A 12,620-nucleotide genomic window follows, 5' to 3' on the forward strand; every position below is an offset into this window, starting at 1 on the left:
CCGGATTCTGGGGATTTTTGATAGATGTTTGGTGTGGTGGTTCACATAATTACTATTATATCGCCCTGTAGATTTTATTTTATATTATTTAATTAAATAAAATTTATTTTTTAAAAGTAATAAAATAAGTATATAAATTGATAAATCAACGTTTGCTTGCCTGACAGCAGCGTTAGGCATCATCATGACCTATAGTGAATTTTAGGTCGTGACAATACCACTAACTTTTCTTATGGTTTGCAATTACGCTTCCTTCTCAGTTATTAATTTATAACAATTATTTTAAACTATTTATCACTATTGCAAAAAGAATTACAATTTGACCAATTTGATCTCTCTAATATTGTCCTTTTTTTCTTAATTAATATTAGCAATTTCGCTTTTAAGAAAATCATTACAAAAAAAGTCATTCCTTGTGATGACCCAAAAGGTCATCACTTGTTTTTAAATTGAATTCTGCATTTCGAGGCCTTAAAAACCTCTTTTAGCATCACCTCGATTTGCGTGCGCAGTCCAGGCACGTAGCTGGAAAGCCTATATGTGAAATTCTTTGAAAAATGATAAATTTTGACCATAAAATAAATTAATTTGACTTCGGTCAACGTTTTCGGTAAACGGACCCGCACCCATGATTTGACGATCCCGGAGGGTCCGTAGGAAAATATGGGACTTGAGCGTATGCCCGGAATCAAATTTCAAGGTCCCAAGCCCGAGAAATGAATTTTTTAAAGAAAATTGTTTTTTGAAATTGTTTAAAGGATTTGGAAATGAATTTTGATTAGAACATGTTGGTATCGGGCCCGTATTTTGGTTCCGGCGCCCGGTACAGGTCTCATATATGATATAAAATAATTCTGTGATGTTTGGTGAGAAACGGAGTCCGTTTGACGTGATTCGGACCTTATTGATGTTTAAAGAAGTTTTGAGAAATTTCATTGATCTTGAGGTTTAATTCGATGTTCATGATGTTATTTTGGTGATTTGAGTGCACGAATAAGTCCGTAGGATATTTTTGAGGTTGTGTGCACGTTTGGTTTGGAGCCCCGAGGGCTCGGGTGAGTTTTGGATAGGCCACGTGGTGCATTTTGAACTTAGAAAATTGTAGAATTTCAGCTGAGCATTGCAGGCCTGCAGGCTTCGTATTTGCGAAGCTTGGCTCGCAAATGCGATATCGCAAATGCGAGTGGCTTTTCGCAATTGCGAAGGAAGCCCAGGCCAGCCCCTTCTCGCAAATGCGAGGAAATTAATGGCAAATGCGATGCCCATGCGGTCGCAAATGCGACCTTCTATTCGCAAATGCGAAGCTTCCCAGCTTGGCCAGTGATCGCAAATGCGACCTATGTGTCGCAAATGCGGAAGTCGCAAATGCGACATTGTTTTCGCAAATGGGAAAGTCCAGCAATTCTGAAGGGTTCGCAAATGCGAGTCCTGTTTCGCAATTCCCATAATAGCAGAGGTCGGGGTTCGCAATTGCGAACCCCTGTTCGCATTTCCCATATTAGAGACCTGCAACTTTTATACTTAGACGATTTTAAAACCCATTTTTCATATTCTCTCAAACATAAACACACTTAGGCGATTTTTCAAGGATTTCTTCTTCTCCAAATCAATTGTAAGTCGTTTTTAACTAACGTTCTTCGTTTCTTAACATCTTTTAACATGATTTCAACTTCAAATCAATGATTTTCATGGGGAAAATTGGGTGTTTTGGGTAGAAACTAGATTTTTAAAAAATTGGGGATTTGGACCTCGATTTGAGGTCCGATTTCAAAACAAATTATATATTTGAGTTCGTGGGGGAATGAGTGATCGGGTTTTGGTACGAACTTTGGGTTTTGACCATGTGGGCCCGGGGGCGATTTTTTTACTTTTTGGGTAAACCTTTGGAAAATTCATTTTTATGCATTCGAATTGATTCATTTAGCGTTTATTAATGTAATTAAGTAACTTGTGACTAGATACGAACGAATTGGTGGTGGAATCGAGGGTTAAAGCTATAATTGAAGCGTGAATTGTGTTTGTGGCATCGAGGTAAGTGTTTGGTCTAACCTTAGCTTGAGGGATTAGGAGTTGATTCCTATTTGCTATGTGGTAATTGTTGAGTACGATGTATAGGCATGGTGACGAGTATCTATATGTTGGTGTCTAGCATGCCCGTGGGTCTTATATTGTGATTTTCATGACTTCGTTGTATCTTTCATGCCTTGGTGATGGTTTCTATATGTTGTGTAAATTTTGTGGAAGGAATTGTGACCTATGAACATTTAGGAGCGTTGGCTCAAGTTGTGTAACGAATTGTGAAAGTGTAAGTGATAATTGAATCTCTAAAGCATTGGCTCGAGTTATGAAGTGAATTGTGAAGTAAAAGTGAGAAAGGAAAGAAGTTATTATGTTGACCCCCCTGCCGGGCTATTGTTGATTTATTGGTTATCTCCCTTGCCGGGATGTTGATATTACTGATGTTGTTCCCTTGCAGGAATTTATTTGTTGAATTGTTGCTCCCTTGCCGGGATCTCTATTACAATTTCATTTATTCCCTTGCCCTATTTTTTGTGATTGTTGTTTGGGTGAGGAAGAGCGTTAAAGCACGAAGGGTGATGCCGTGCATTGTTTGTTTTGTGAGGAAAGAGTATAAAGCACGAAGGGTGATGCCGTGTATTATTGTGAGGAAAGAGTGTAAAGCACGAAGGGTGATGCCGTGCCGCACGATGTACCATTCCGTGCCGATATTATTGATTATCTGGTGAGGAAAGAGAGTAAAAGCACAAAGGGTGATGCCGTGCACATTTTTATTATATGATTTCCTTGGTGAGGACGAGAGTAAAAGCACGAAGGGTGATGCCGTGCATTTATTGATTTCTAATCCTTTGTTAATATCCGAGTTATGTTGTTTCTTTCGTTCATCTGATGTCTTTCTATTCGGATTTGTTATCACCCCCACAGCATGCTCCCCCTCCCATTTTGACTGGTTGTTCCTGTATTTCTTTTCCGCTGTACATATATTTGAACTGCACAGGTTTATGTGGTAGTCTGGTCTAGCCTCATCACTACCTCGCCGAGGTTAGGCTAGGCACTTACCAGCACATGGGGTCGGTTGTGCTTATGCTAGACTTTGCACTCTTTTGTGCAGATCCCAGTGATGTTGACTTCGGACCGAAGTTGGAGGCTACCTTCAGTCCACGCGGAGATCCAAGGTAGACCTGCAGGCGTCCGCAGGCCCTGGCGTCTCCTCTATCCTTGTTTCTTATTTCATTTTCCTTATATTCAGAAACAGTGTATTGATAATTTCTTTCAGACCCTTTATTTGTAGTATTCTTAGATCGTCTGTGAAACTGTGACACCAGTTTTGGGTAGTCGAGACTCAAACAGTTGTATTAGATATTCATGTTCAGATAGCTTATTGCTTATTTCTTCCGCTTATTTTAAATTTCGCTGTTTAAATGTTTTGTTAATGAATATAAAATGGGTAAAAAGGGTAAACTGTGTAATTAATTGGCTTGCCTAGCTCGTATTAGTAGGCGCCATCACGACTCCCGAGGATGAGAATCCGGATCGTGACATTCCTATACCTAGGTTAATGTAGTTCACGTCGATTAAATCTTAATTTGACATTTATATACAAAGTTGACCTTGCAGTTGGAGCAAATTAAGAGACACTATGCACATACTACCTTTTCAAACAATTCAAATAAATACAATATTTTGTTTGTTTGATTTTGTTTTAACATAAATATTTCAATATTGTCTTAACATAAATTTTTTTATTCAAAATACATTCAAATTTTAATTAAGTAATATTTCAATTCCCTTAGTAGAGCTGGGCTTCTTATAGGTTAAGGAGAGTTGCTCCCGAACTTACGAATTTACCCCTGAAAATAACGTTCCTCGAAGTGACGAGCGCGGCCGCGCTGAGACCGCACATATTGCATTCTTTTCTGCCTGACGAGCGCGGCCGCGCTTGGCCCGCGCTCATGGAGTTCAGTTGTCTTCCATTTTTTTCTTCTTCTTTCACGCGCACTCACCTCCGATTGGCCTTCCTTGCTCCAAAATAACTCATAACACTGTTTAATGTCCTCATACTCAGGTCTTGCACCTGCAAAGCCACAAAATTCATAATTAGAGCCATTTGTTGTCATTTAGCCTTCATATAGCAATAAAGTGTAGCTAAGTTGGGGCGTAAATGGTCACTAAACTACATGAATATAGCCTATTATCAATAAATAACATAAAAAAAAAAAAATAAACATACAAAAGAATATCATATTACTATATATTTTGAAACCAAAAAAGATAGTATTAAAAAAAATCAAGAAAAGTTCACACAATACAAATCTCACGTAAGATTTAATCCCTCTCCCAAAAACCTCTAAGTTAAGAGAATATTGTTATTTTTTCTAAAAAAATCGAAAGTGAAAAGAGCACTCTTAATTAAGAGAATACAATTTTCTTTTTTTAGTTTCGCAAAAATAATATATAGATGAATATTATATTAATTTATTACATTATTTGTTTTGTGAGAAATTGATTTGAAAAATAATAATGGTTGTACAACAAGGTTAAAATTACGTAGATATTTTGGCGGCTTAACCTTAAAATATTACAGCTACGGTTGTTTCGAGTAAAAAATAATGTATAAGCTTACCTCGAAATCTTACAGCTTCTTTACTTGCAATGGTTGTTCCGAGTTAAAATTTAGTGTGTAGACGATTCTTTAGAAGTAATTCTTTTTGAACAATGACAACTCACTGCTGACATGCATAATTAAGAGGATAGAATCCTAATTCTCTTTGGACAAAAATAACTACTCCTACGTCTACATTAGATAACTGATATCTGGATAATTTGCTACTCACCATCAGTCTATATAACCTTCACCTATTAACCGCTAATATAACCAAGAAATGTATATGCAATACTGGTATAACCTTTCACCATACTTAATCAACTTTGTAGGTGGTGTATGTATAGTTTAAATCGAAAAGAATTTTAGTCTTAGGTGATTTACAATAATATTCTAATTATATAAATATCTAAGGTTATAAAAGTGGATCAATGTTTCGGAGATATTTTAGTCGTTCAACATTTAGCATAAATTATTCGTGCTTTTATAATAAAATATATATAGACATATAGATATAGATGATATGACTATCAAAAAGTAAACGGGTAGAAATATGGTAAACCTACATAAACAAAAATTATAGTTTTTGATCTCCTGCAGAGATAACACACGGGGATGTAGCTCAAATGGTAGAGCGCTCGCTTTGCATGCGAGAGGCACGGGGTTCGATCCCCCGCATCTCCATTATTTTTAATAACTCAATCTAAAGAAACATTTCAAAGGCAGAAAACACGTCTCAAATTCCTAATGAAAACAGCCCTTTCTCACTTTTGCCAGAAAACTTCACATTCATCTCAGAAAAGAATTAACTTCCAAAATTTTGGGAATACTTGTCTTGTATCTTTTTACAATCCCCATTTATAAAAATTGCAGAATTTTCTCACGCTTTGGATACCCAAATCAGTGAATACTAGTGTCAATTACATCCACCTATATGTTTGGCATCTGAAATATTTCTATCTAGTTAAACTGTTCAGACTAATTCCTTCTGCTTTTCCCTCTTGAATTCACCATAATCCGAAAGCAGGCTACCATTTACTTTATTCTTCATGTTCTGCAATAGTCCTCTTAGTACCTGTTCAAAAAGGCATAGGATTGTTAATTGTCAAAGAGCTTCCTTTGTGCCTAACCTTCTTTTAAACTCCAATTTATGTCGACAATAGGAGCAAGACAATGTTTTCAGAAGGGAATTAACTTACATATGTATACTGACTTGCCTACTTTATTTTACAGGTAACTAGCTCCACTTATTGCGGACAATTACCTCTAATTATCTTTTATGTGATCTTTTTTTTTTTTGATAAGGATTATCTTTTATGTGATCTTATGTTTTATGATCAGTGTATAGAAGTTAAACTAGAGATTAGGTTTAGCATCTAACCGTCTCAGCAACATCTCTGCGAACATCTTCCGGGACCAAAGCTAGCATTGGTGGAAGAACAAAGCTAATGCTCATCTGTAGTTGACCTCTCAGCCTACTCCGTGGTCCATTCCTGTCGGGGTAAAGAGACCCTTTTACATCAAGGGAGAACTGAGATGGCTTCAGTGCATCATCTAGCCCCTGAAGCTCCCATCTTATCTGCATAACCATGTCTTCGGCTCCATGTCATTCCATTACAAACAAAATGAATGAATAATTAAAAGAATGCGCTTGAGATTTGGCTTGATACTTACTATGTCGAGTTCAAGAACCTTAGAAACATCATGGGGGATCCCAGGTGGGTACTCTACTCCTTTGGATTTACATCTCAATCTCATATCAATAACTGGCCACACGGTGATAAATAGGAACTCTATGGGTAGCATGTGAATTCTCCACTCTTCCTGCATGGAACTAGTAGTCAAGCATATAACAATGCATGCTGAACTGCTGAATAGCAGCAACATATTGAACAGAGAACATCAGCCATTCATTCTCTTGACATTTTAAAAGAGGAAAAAGAAACTTTACTTTTGGATTTGATGTCAAACTAAGACATTTACTCTTATTCATTTCCGCTCTTCTTGTTTACAAAATCAAGTGTACATCCAGTTCAAACTTCAAATTAAGGCATTCATCACCAACTGTCTAACCAGATAGCTCCCCAGCTATAAGATCATTTTAATTCCATGCTTGAACTGAACGTTCGTTATCAGACTGTCTATTAGAAAGGTTTGAATGTAGCATAAAACTGGAGAAGCTTCAAGTATTTTAGAGATTCAATTTTTATAAGAAGATAACACATGACAAAAAGGTCACAGTTAGCCAACAAAGGAGTAGGCATGAGCCTATTTCTAAATGCCTAAGGTGGTGAAGGTTTCAATAGAATATAAACTTAACCACCCGATGCATTTTGTTAGTAATAACAATCACAAGATCTGAGGACATTCAAACCCGTGCCCATGCACTAACTAGGCAACAAAGAGTTTGAAATGAATTTGTGCAGGGAAAAAAGAAAGTGTTGAGCTAACACCTGGATAGCAAACATAATTGAAAGGTTGTAATGGTACAGAGTAGTAATACCTAAAATTGTATAGTCAGAGAACGAGCATCTGAAAATTTTGATTTCCTTAAAGATGCAAGGAAACAAGACAACCTCAATAGATGAATTGCGCAAATAACTATGGAAGTAGAACCAGCATGAGACATAGTTTTGTTTGCTGAAGTACATTCTTAACTTTGTTTACCAGCCAGATATTATGTTCGTCAACAAGAAATTCAAGTGTTCACTTGAACTACTGAGGTTAGGAAGCATATACAAGACGAGTCTAATGTTCATCGACATAGTATCAGAGGCCAAGAGGTAAACAAGGTGACTTTCATGGGATAATGGTCTTATGGAAAAATATAATGAATGCGTATCTTCATGTTTAAGGCCTGAAAACTGAAGAGCAGAAATTCAGACAAGTGATGCGTTGGTGCTCAATTAGCATTGCATAGTACACAAAGAAACAAAAATGCAAAGGGGATTAAAAAGATGAATTGGCAATTCATGTTATGTAAATGGACCTTCAAACCTAACTAAACTCTAAAAAATAACTCCTGATGCGAGGATTATCTAAGACCATGCAGGGAACCAAATACCTCAACCAACGTGGGATAATTAACACTCGCTCGAACACCTAGAATTGAACATCTGGTGCTTGGACAATATAACATGGCGGGTCCAACATTCTGTAAACCAAGAATATGGATGGGTTTGGTACCATATTAAGAAAACGAACCGTACCCGCTAGGGTTGGGTGAGTGATTTCCCACATGGGAGACTTGGGATCGATTCCACTGACCAGCAACCTCCTCAGTCAGAGCTCGCCGCACATCTCCTGTGTGGTTTGCGAGCTATTGCACAATGAGCAAGTTACCCGGTGCACACCGGAAGGGTAGCTGCTATGGGTTTTCGTGAGAATTTCCCAAGAAAATGAACCGTGGGCTTAACTTAACTCCAAAAATTAGCTCTTGAGTTGAGGATTGCAGAAAACAATATAAGGAGACAACAGTCCACTCCCTCAACCAATGTGGGTCGCTTAACAGTTCAGGAGGTAGTGATGACTTAACAGTTGGGGAGTAAATGATGAATACCTCATTGAGTTGCTGGCTCCTTCTTTTGTCAGGAAAAATGGCCTTGAACACTCGAGCCTTATTCTCCAGATATCGATCAAAGGAAGCCTGAAAATTCAAATTTCAACTTGCACTATTAATCACTGAATGCGCACAGTAAAGCACAATTTTATGACAATACATGAAGTAGATTTATAAAGAAGGAAGGTTAGGTTGACATATAATCAAACTATAATACAAATTAAATGATTCATACAGCTGACACACTTAATTGAGTTTAAGATATAGTTAATTGATTGTTAATTGATATGTATGAGATAGATATACAAAATTGCATATGGAAGAGAAATAGAAAACGTAGTAGCAGGAAAATAGTACCCCGGGGATTTCATAGAGAGGAATATCAGTGCTAATTCTGGAAGAGTAAGTTGAAGCATTTATCATCTGAGATTTTCCAGTTAATGGCTGTAACTTCCATTTCTTGCTCTTTTGCTTTGCCTGCGAGAACAAGAATCCTCCTTTGGGCACGAATAAACTGTTGTGGCAGTATGAACATGATGTGTGAGCACCTGTAATCTTTCCCATTTTTGTTTTTTCTCTTTGATTAATTAATTGATTGCTCTAATATTTGATGGTTTTGACAAGGACTCCATTGAAATTGTGGAAAGAAATGGACTGTTGGAAAAGGAAAGAGAAACAAGATAGGGACAGAGAACCATATCTACATGCGGCTTTTTTGGTCTGATTTGGCAACCTGTCAGTGGTACGAGAGATGAATATGGGTCCACAACTGCATTTCATCACTAATTTGTCAATCTTACTACTCCTTCCGTTATATGATAAGTATATTTTTTTTATTAATTGGTTCCAAAAAAAATAGTAATATATTTTTATAACTTTAAATTTTCTATCTTACCCTTAACGAGAAGCTTTTATGGTCATACAAATCAATAGCGAAGTCAGGAATGTTTTTTAATGGTGTTCAAACTTGAAATAAGTAAAAATATCCGACAAAGGGTGTTCAATATATGTTATGTACCTCTAATCTAATATTTTATCTATATACACAGTATAATTTTCCGACAAATGGTGGTCAACTGACAACCCTAACCATAGTGTGGCTTCGCCCCTGATACAAATGGCTTGTCTCCACAAAGTTTTTTACTCGTTAAGCTTTTAGGATCAGACATTTCAAGTTTTTTTCTTTCTTTTCTTAAACTTCATATCAAGTCAAGCTATCTCATATAAATTGAAATGGAAGGAGAGTAATAATGTATCTTCTCTCATTTCTATTTGTATAGCATAGTTTGACTGCACACGAAATTAAAGAAAGATCTTTGAAACTTGTGATATTAAATATATCGTAATATTTGTGTTGTTATAAGACTTATAAAATTTGTACACTTCAAGATGACATAATATTTATGTGCGGCTATAAAACTTTATCATTAAGGATAGGGGTGTTCGTGGTTCGATTTGGATTGGTTTTTCCCTAAAAAGAAATCAAACCAAGTAAGTCGGTTTTTCAAATATTAGAACCAAACCAAACCAATTAAGTCGGTTTTTTTCGATTCGGTTTATGTCGGTTTTTTCTTAAATATAAGACATACACTACCAAACTTATATTTCGGCGACCACATTTTCAACGTAACACTATCAAATCAATTGCCCTTTGAGAAATCTATTATTTACCAAGATATATTGATTGTAATTGAATCAAATAGTGGTGAATAATTATATTGTTTTTAACATGAAATAGATTCTTACACTTAACAAAAGAAAACTAACAATCAAACTAGAATGTAAAGGTAAAGAAATGTACTAAAAGTGCAAACGATTGACATTTACTATAAATTTTTTGAAACTTTTTATAAAAGTTTACATATATATAGGTGTAATTATAAATTTAAAATAGCTACTCTTATATTCGGGTTGGTTCGGTTTTTTTGATTAAAACCAAAACCAAACCAAATTTGATCGGTTTTTAAATTTCAAAACCAAAACCAAACCAAACAAAAAAGTATCGGTTTTTTTGATCGGTTTGGTTTGGTTCGGGTTTTCGGATTTTTATGAACACCCCTAATTAAGGACAAAATAAAAAATTTAATTGCTCTAAATTAGAAATACGTCTTTATTTTTTAACAGAAAAGCGAAATAGATTTTCTCAAACATATTTTTACCTACCATAGATGAGCCAAACTTTTAACGAATGGCTAAGTTAACCCTTCTCGTAGAACAAATTTGGATCTTTTCTCCTATTATTTAATTTGTAACTCTTTAAGTTATTATTTGATTTGACATAAATATAATTTGGGATATTCAAAACTGCAACAACTATAGGGGATATTAAGTTACTAAGCCATACGATGAAAGTTTGGGAGAGGGTGATAGAAGGGGACGAGGAGGAGTGTGTCCATTTCCAAAAACCAGTTTGGTTTCGTGCCGAGACGGTCGATTACAGATGCCATTCACCTTGTGAGGAAATTGGTGGAGCAGTACAGGGCAATGAAAAAGGACTTACATATGATGTTCATTGACCTAGAGAAAACTTAAGATAAAGTCCCCCGAGAGGTACTTTGGAGATGTTTGGAGGCTAAAGGAGTGCTTGTAGCCTATATAGAGCGGTCAAGGACATGTATGAGGGAGCTAAGATACGAGTAAGGACGGCAGGAGGAAACTCAGAGTACTTTCCAGTTGAGATGAGGTTGCATAAGGATCAACACTTAGCCCGTTTTTATTTTTCTTAGCATGGATGCATTGATGCGACACATTCAAGGAGAGGTGTCCTGGTGTATGTTATTTGCATATGACATAGTTTTGAGATGAAACGCGAGCTGGTGTTAAAGAGAGGCTGGAGGTCTGGAGACATACCCTTGAGTCTAAATATTTCAAGTTAAGCAGGACCAAGACAGAATACTTGGAGTGCGAGTTCATCGACGTTACCTAGGAAGCGGATGTGGATGTAAGGCTTGGTGCTCAAGTCATTCCTAGGAGAGAGAGTTTCATGTAGTTGGGATCTGTAATTCAGAGCGAGGGGAGATTGATGAGGATGTCATACATCGTATCGGAGCGGGATGGATGAAGTGAAGGCTCGCTTCCGTTGTCTTGTGCGATAAGAATGTGCCATTGAGACTTAAAGGTAAGTTCTACAAAGTAGTGGCTAGACCGACTATGTTATATGGGGCAGCGTTGGCCAATCAAGAACTCCCATGTCAAGAAGATGAAAGTTGCTGAAATGAGGATATTGAGATAGATGTGTGGGCATACTAGGTCAAATAAAATTTGGAAGGAAGTTATTGGGGACAAGGTGAGAGTGGCCCTTGTGGAGGATAAGATGCGAGAGGCGAGGCTTCGATGGTTTGGACCTGTTAAAAGGAGAAGCACGGATGCCCTAGTCAGGAGGCGTGTGAGGTTGTCCTTGGGGGGATCATAGGAAGGGTAGAGGTAGGCCAAATGAGTCTTGCGGAGAGGTGATCATGCGGGACATGGCCCAGCTTGAACTAACCGAGGACATGACCCTTGATAAGAGGATGTAAAGGTTGAGAATTAGGGTAGAAGGTCAGTAGGTAACAGAGTGTTTCCCTTTATCTTCCTTAGTTCAGTAGTATTAGTGTTAGTATAGTATTATTTTATCCTTCTATTACTACATATCTTGTATTTTATTACTTGTTATAAGTGCTTCTTTCATCTTTTATTTTGTTATCTTAGTCTCAGTTTTCTAAATATCTTGTATTGTTATTACTTGCTATCAGTACTTCTTTCATCTTTTCTTTAGTTGAGGGTCTATCGGAAACAGCCTTTCTACCCGTTCAGGGCAGGGGTAAGACTTCATACATCCTACCCTTCCCAAACCCACTTATGAGTATATACTAGGTTGTTGTTGTTGTTGTTTATGGGGAGTAAGTATGTACCCTTCAACCATAGTAATATGACTAGGGTGTTTGATTTGGTAGGTTTTGCTATATTAAAAATTAAAAAATTAATTTATAGGAGTACACAACAAGTTTTGGGTTTTTTTCCTTTCCAAAACTAGACACGTGAATCAATTGACGAAATTAAGAGTAATTCGTTTATGTTAACAAACTAGTACTAAAGTAATAGCAAATAGATAAAAGAGCTTTCGCATTTCATCAAATGTACAAGTATTTCCAAGTGTGTATAACATGATACCCAAATCTTCTATTTACAAAATGATATTGAGGTAATACAAGAGATGTTAGAAATACGATATTAGGTATTAAGATCATGAGAGAAGATCACGGAGTAAGTTACAGAGGTATGAGAGTTACAATCATATATAATGGTGAAGAATAATGGTGCGGTTATTTACATAATAGGAAAGAGTAGTCAGAGTTATATTTGTGTAGTGGACATCCATATAAATAATATATTTCATAACATCCCCCCTGGATGTCCCAAAAAAATGTGTCTCGTTAAAATTTTATCTGTGGAAAAAAAAAA

At 36.5% G+C, this 12,620-nt stretch overlaps 1 protein-coding gene and 1 non-coding gene across 2 annotated transcripts; one reads left to right on the plus strand and one right to left on the minus strand.

Annotated features, from left to right (window-relative positions):
* On the plus strand, positions 5,233–5,305 carry TRNAA-UGC. Its single transcript has one exon. It is a non-coding gene; the product is annotated as a tRNA-Ala (tRNA).
* Positions 5,363–8,839, minus strand: LOC109211542. Its single transcript, XM_019375085.1, has 5 exons — positions 8,538–8,839; positions 8,181–8,267; positions 6,296–6,445; positions 6,003–6,200; positions 5,363–5,696 (listed from the first exon to the last, which is right to left on the minus strand). Exons 1-5 carry the CDS (start codon positions 8,742–8,744, stop codon positions 5,595–5,597), a joined length of 744 nt encoding a protein of 247 aa, XP_019230630.1. The 5' UTR covers positions 8,745–8,839; the 3' UTR covers positions 5,363–5,594.

The sequence above is a fragment of the Nicotiana attenuata genome, chromosome 2 (assembly GCF_001879085.1).
Source record: "Nicotiana attenuata strain UT chromosome 2, NIATTr2, whole genome shotgun sequence".
Lineage (NCBI taxonomy): Eukaryota > Viridiplantae > Streptophyta > Magnoliopsida > Solanales > Solanaceae > Nicotiana > Nicotiana attenuata.

Bases quoted from the DNA above. Each gene is read 5' to 3' on its own strand.
- LOC109211542 (XM_019375085.1), bottom strand. From the start codon at position 8,744: ATGGGAAAGATTACAGGTGCTCACACATCATGTTCATACTGCCACAAC. The intron at 8,268-8,537 runs GTACTATTTTCC...TTGAATTTTCAG, and splicing joins CTCTCTATGAAATCCCCGGG to GCTTCCTTTGATCGATATCT. The intron at 5,697-6,002 runs GTTAGATGCTAA...CTTTTTGAACAG, and splicing joins GCAGAGATGTTGCTGAGACG to GTACTAAGAGGACTATTGCA.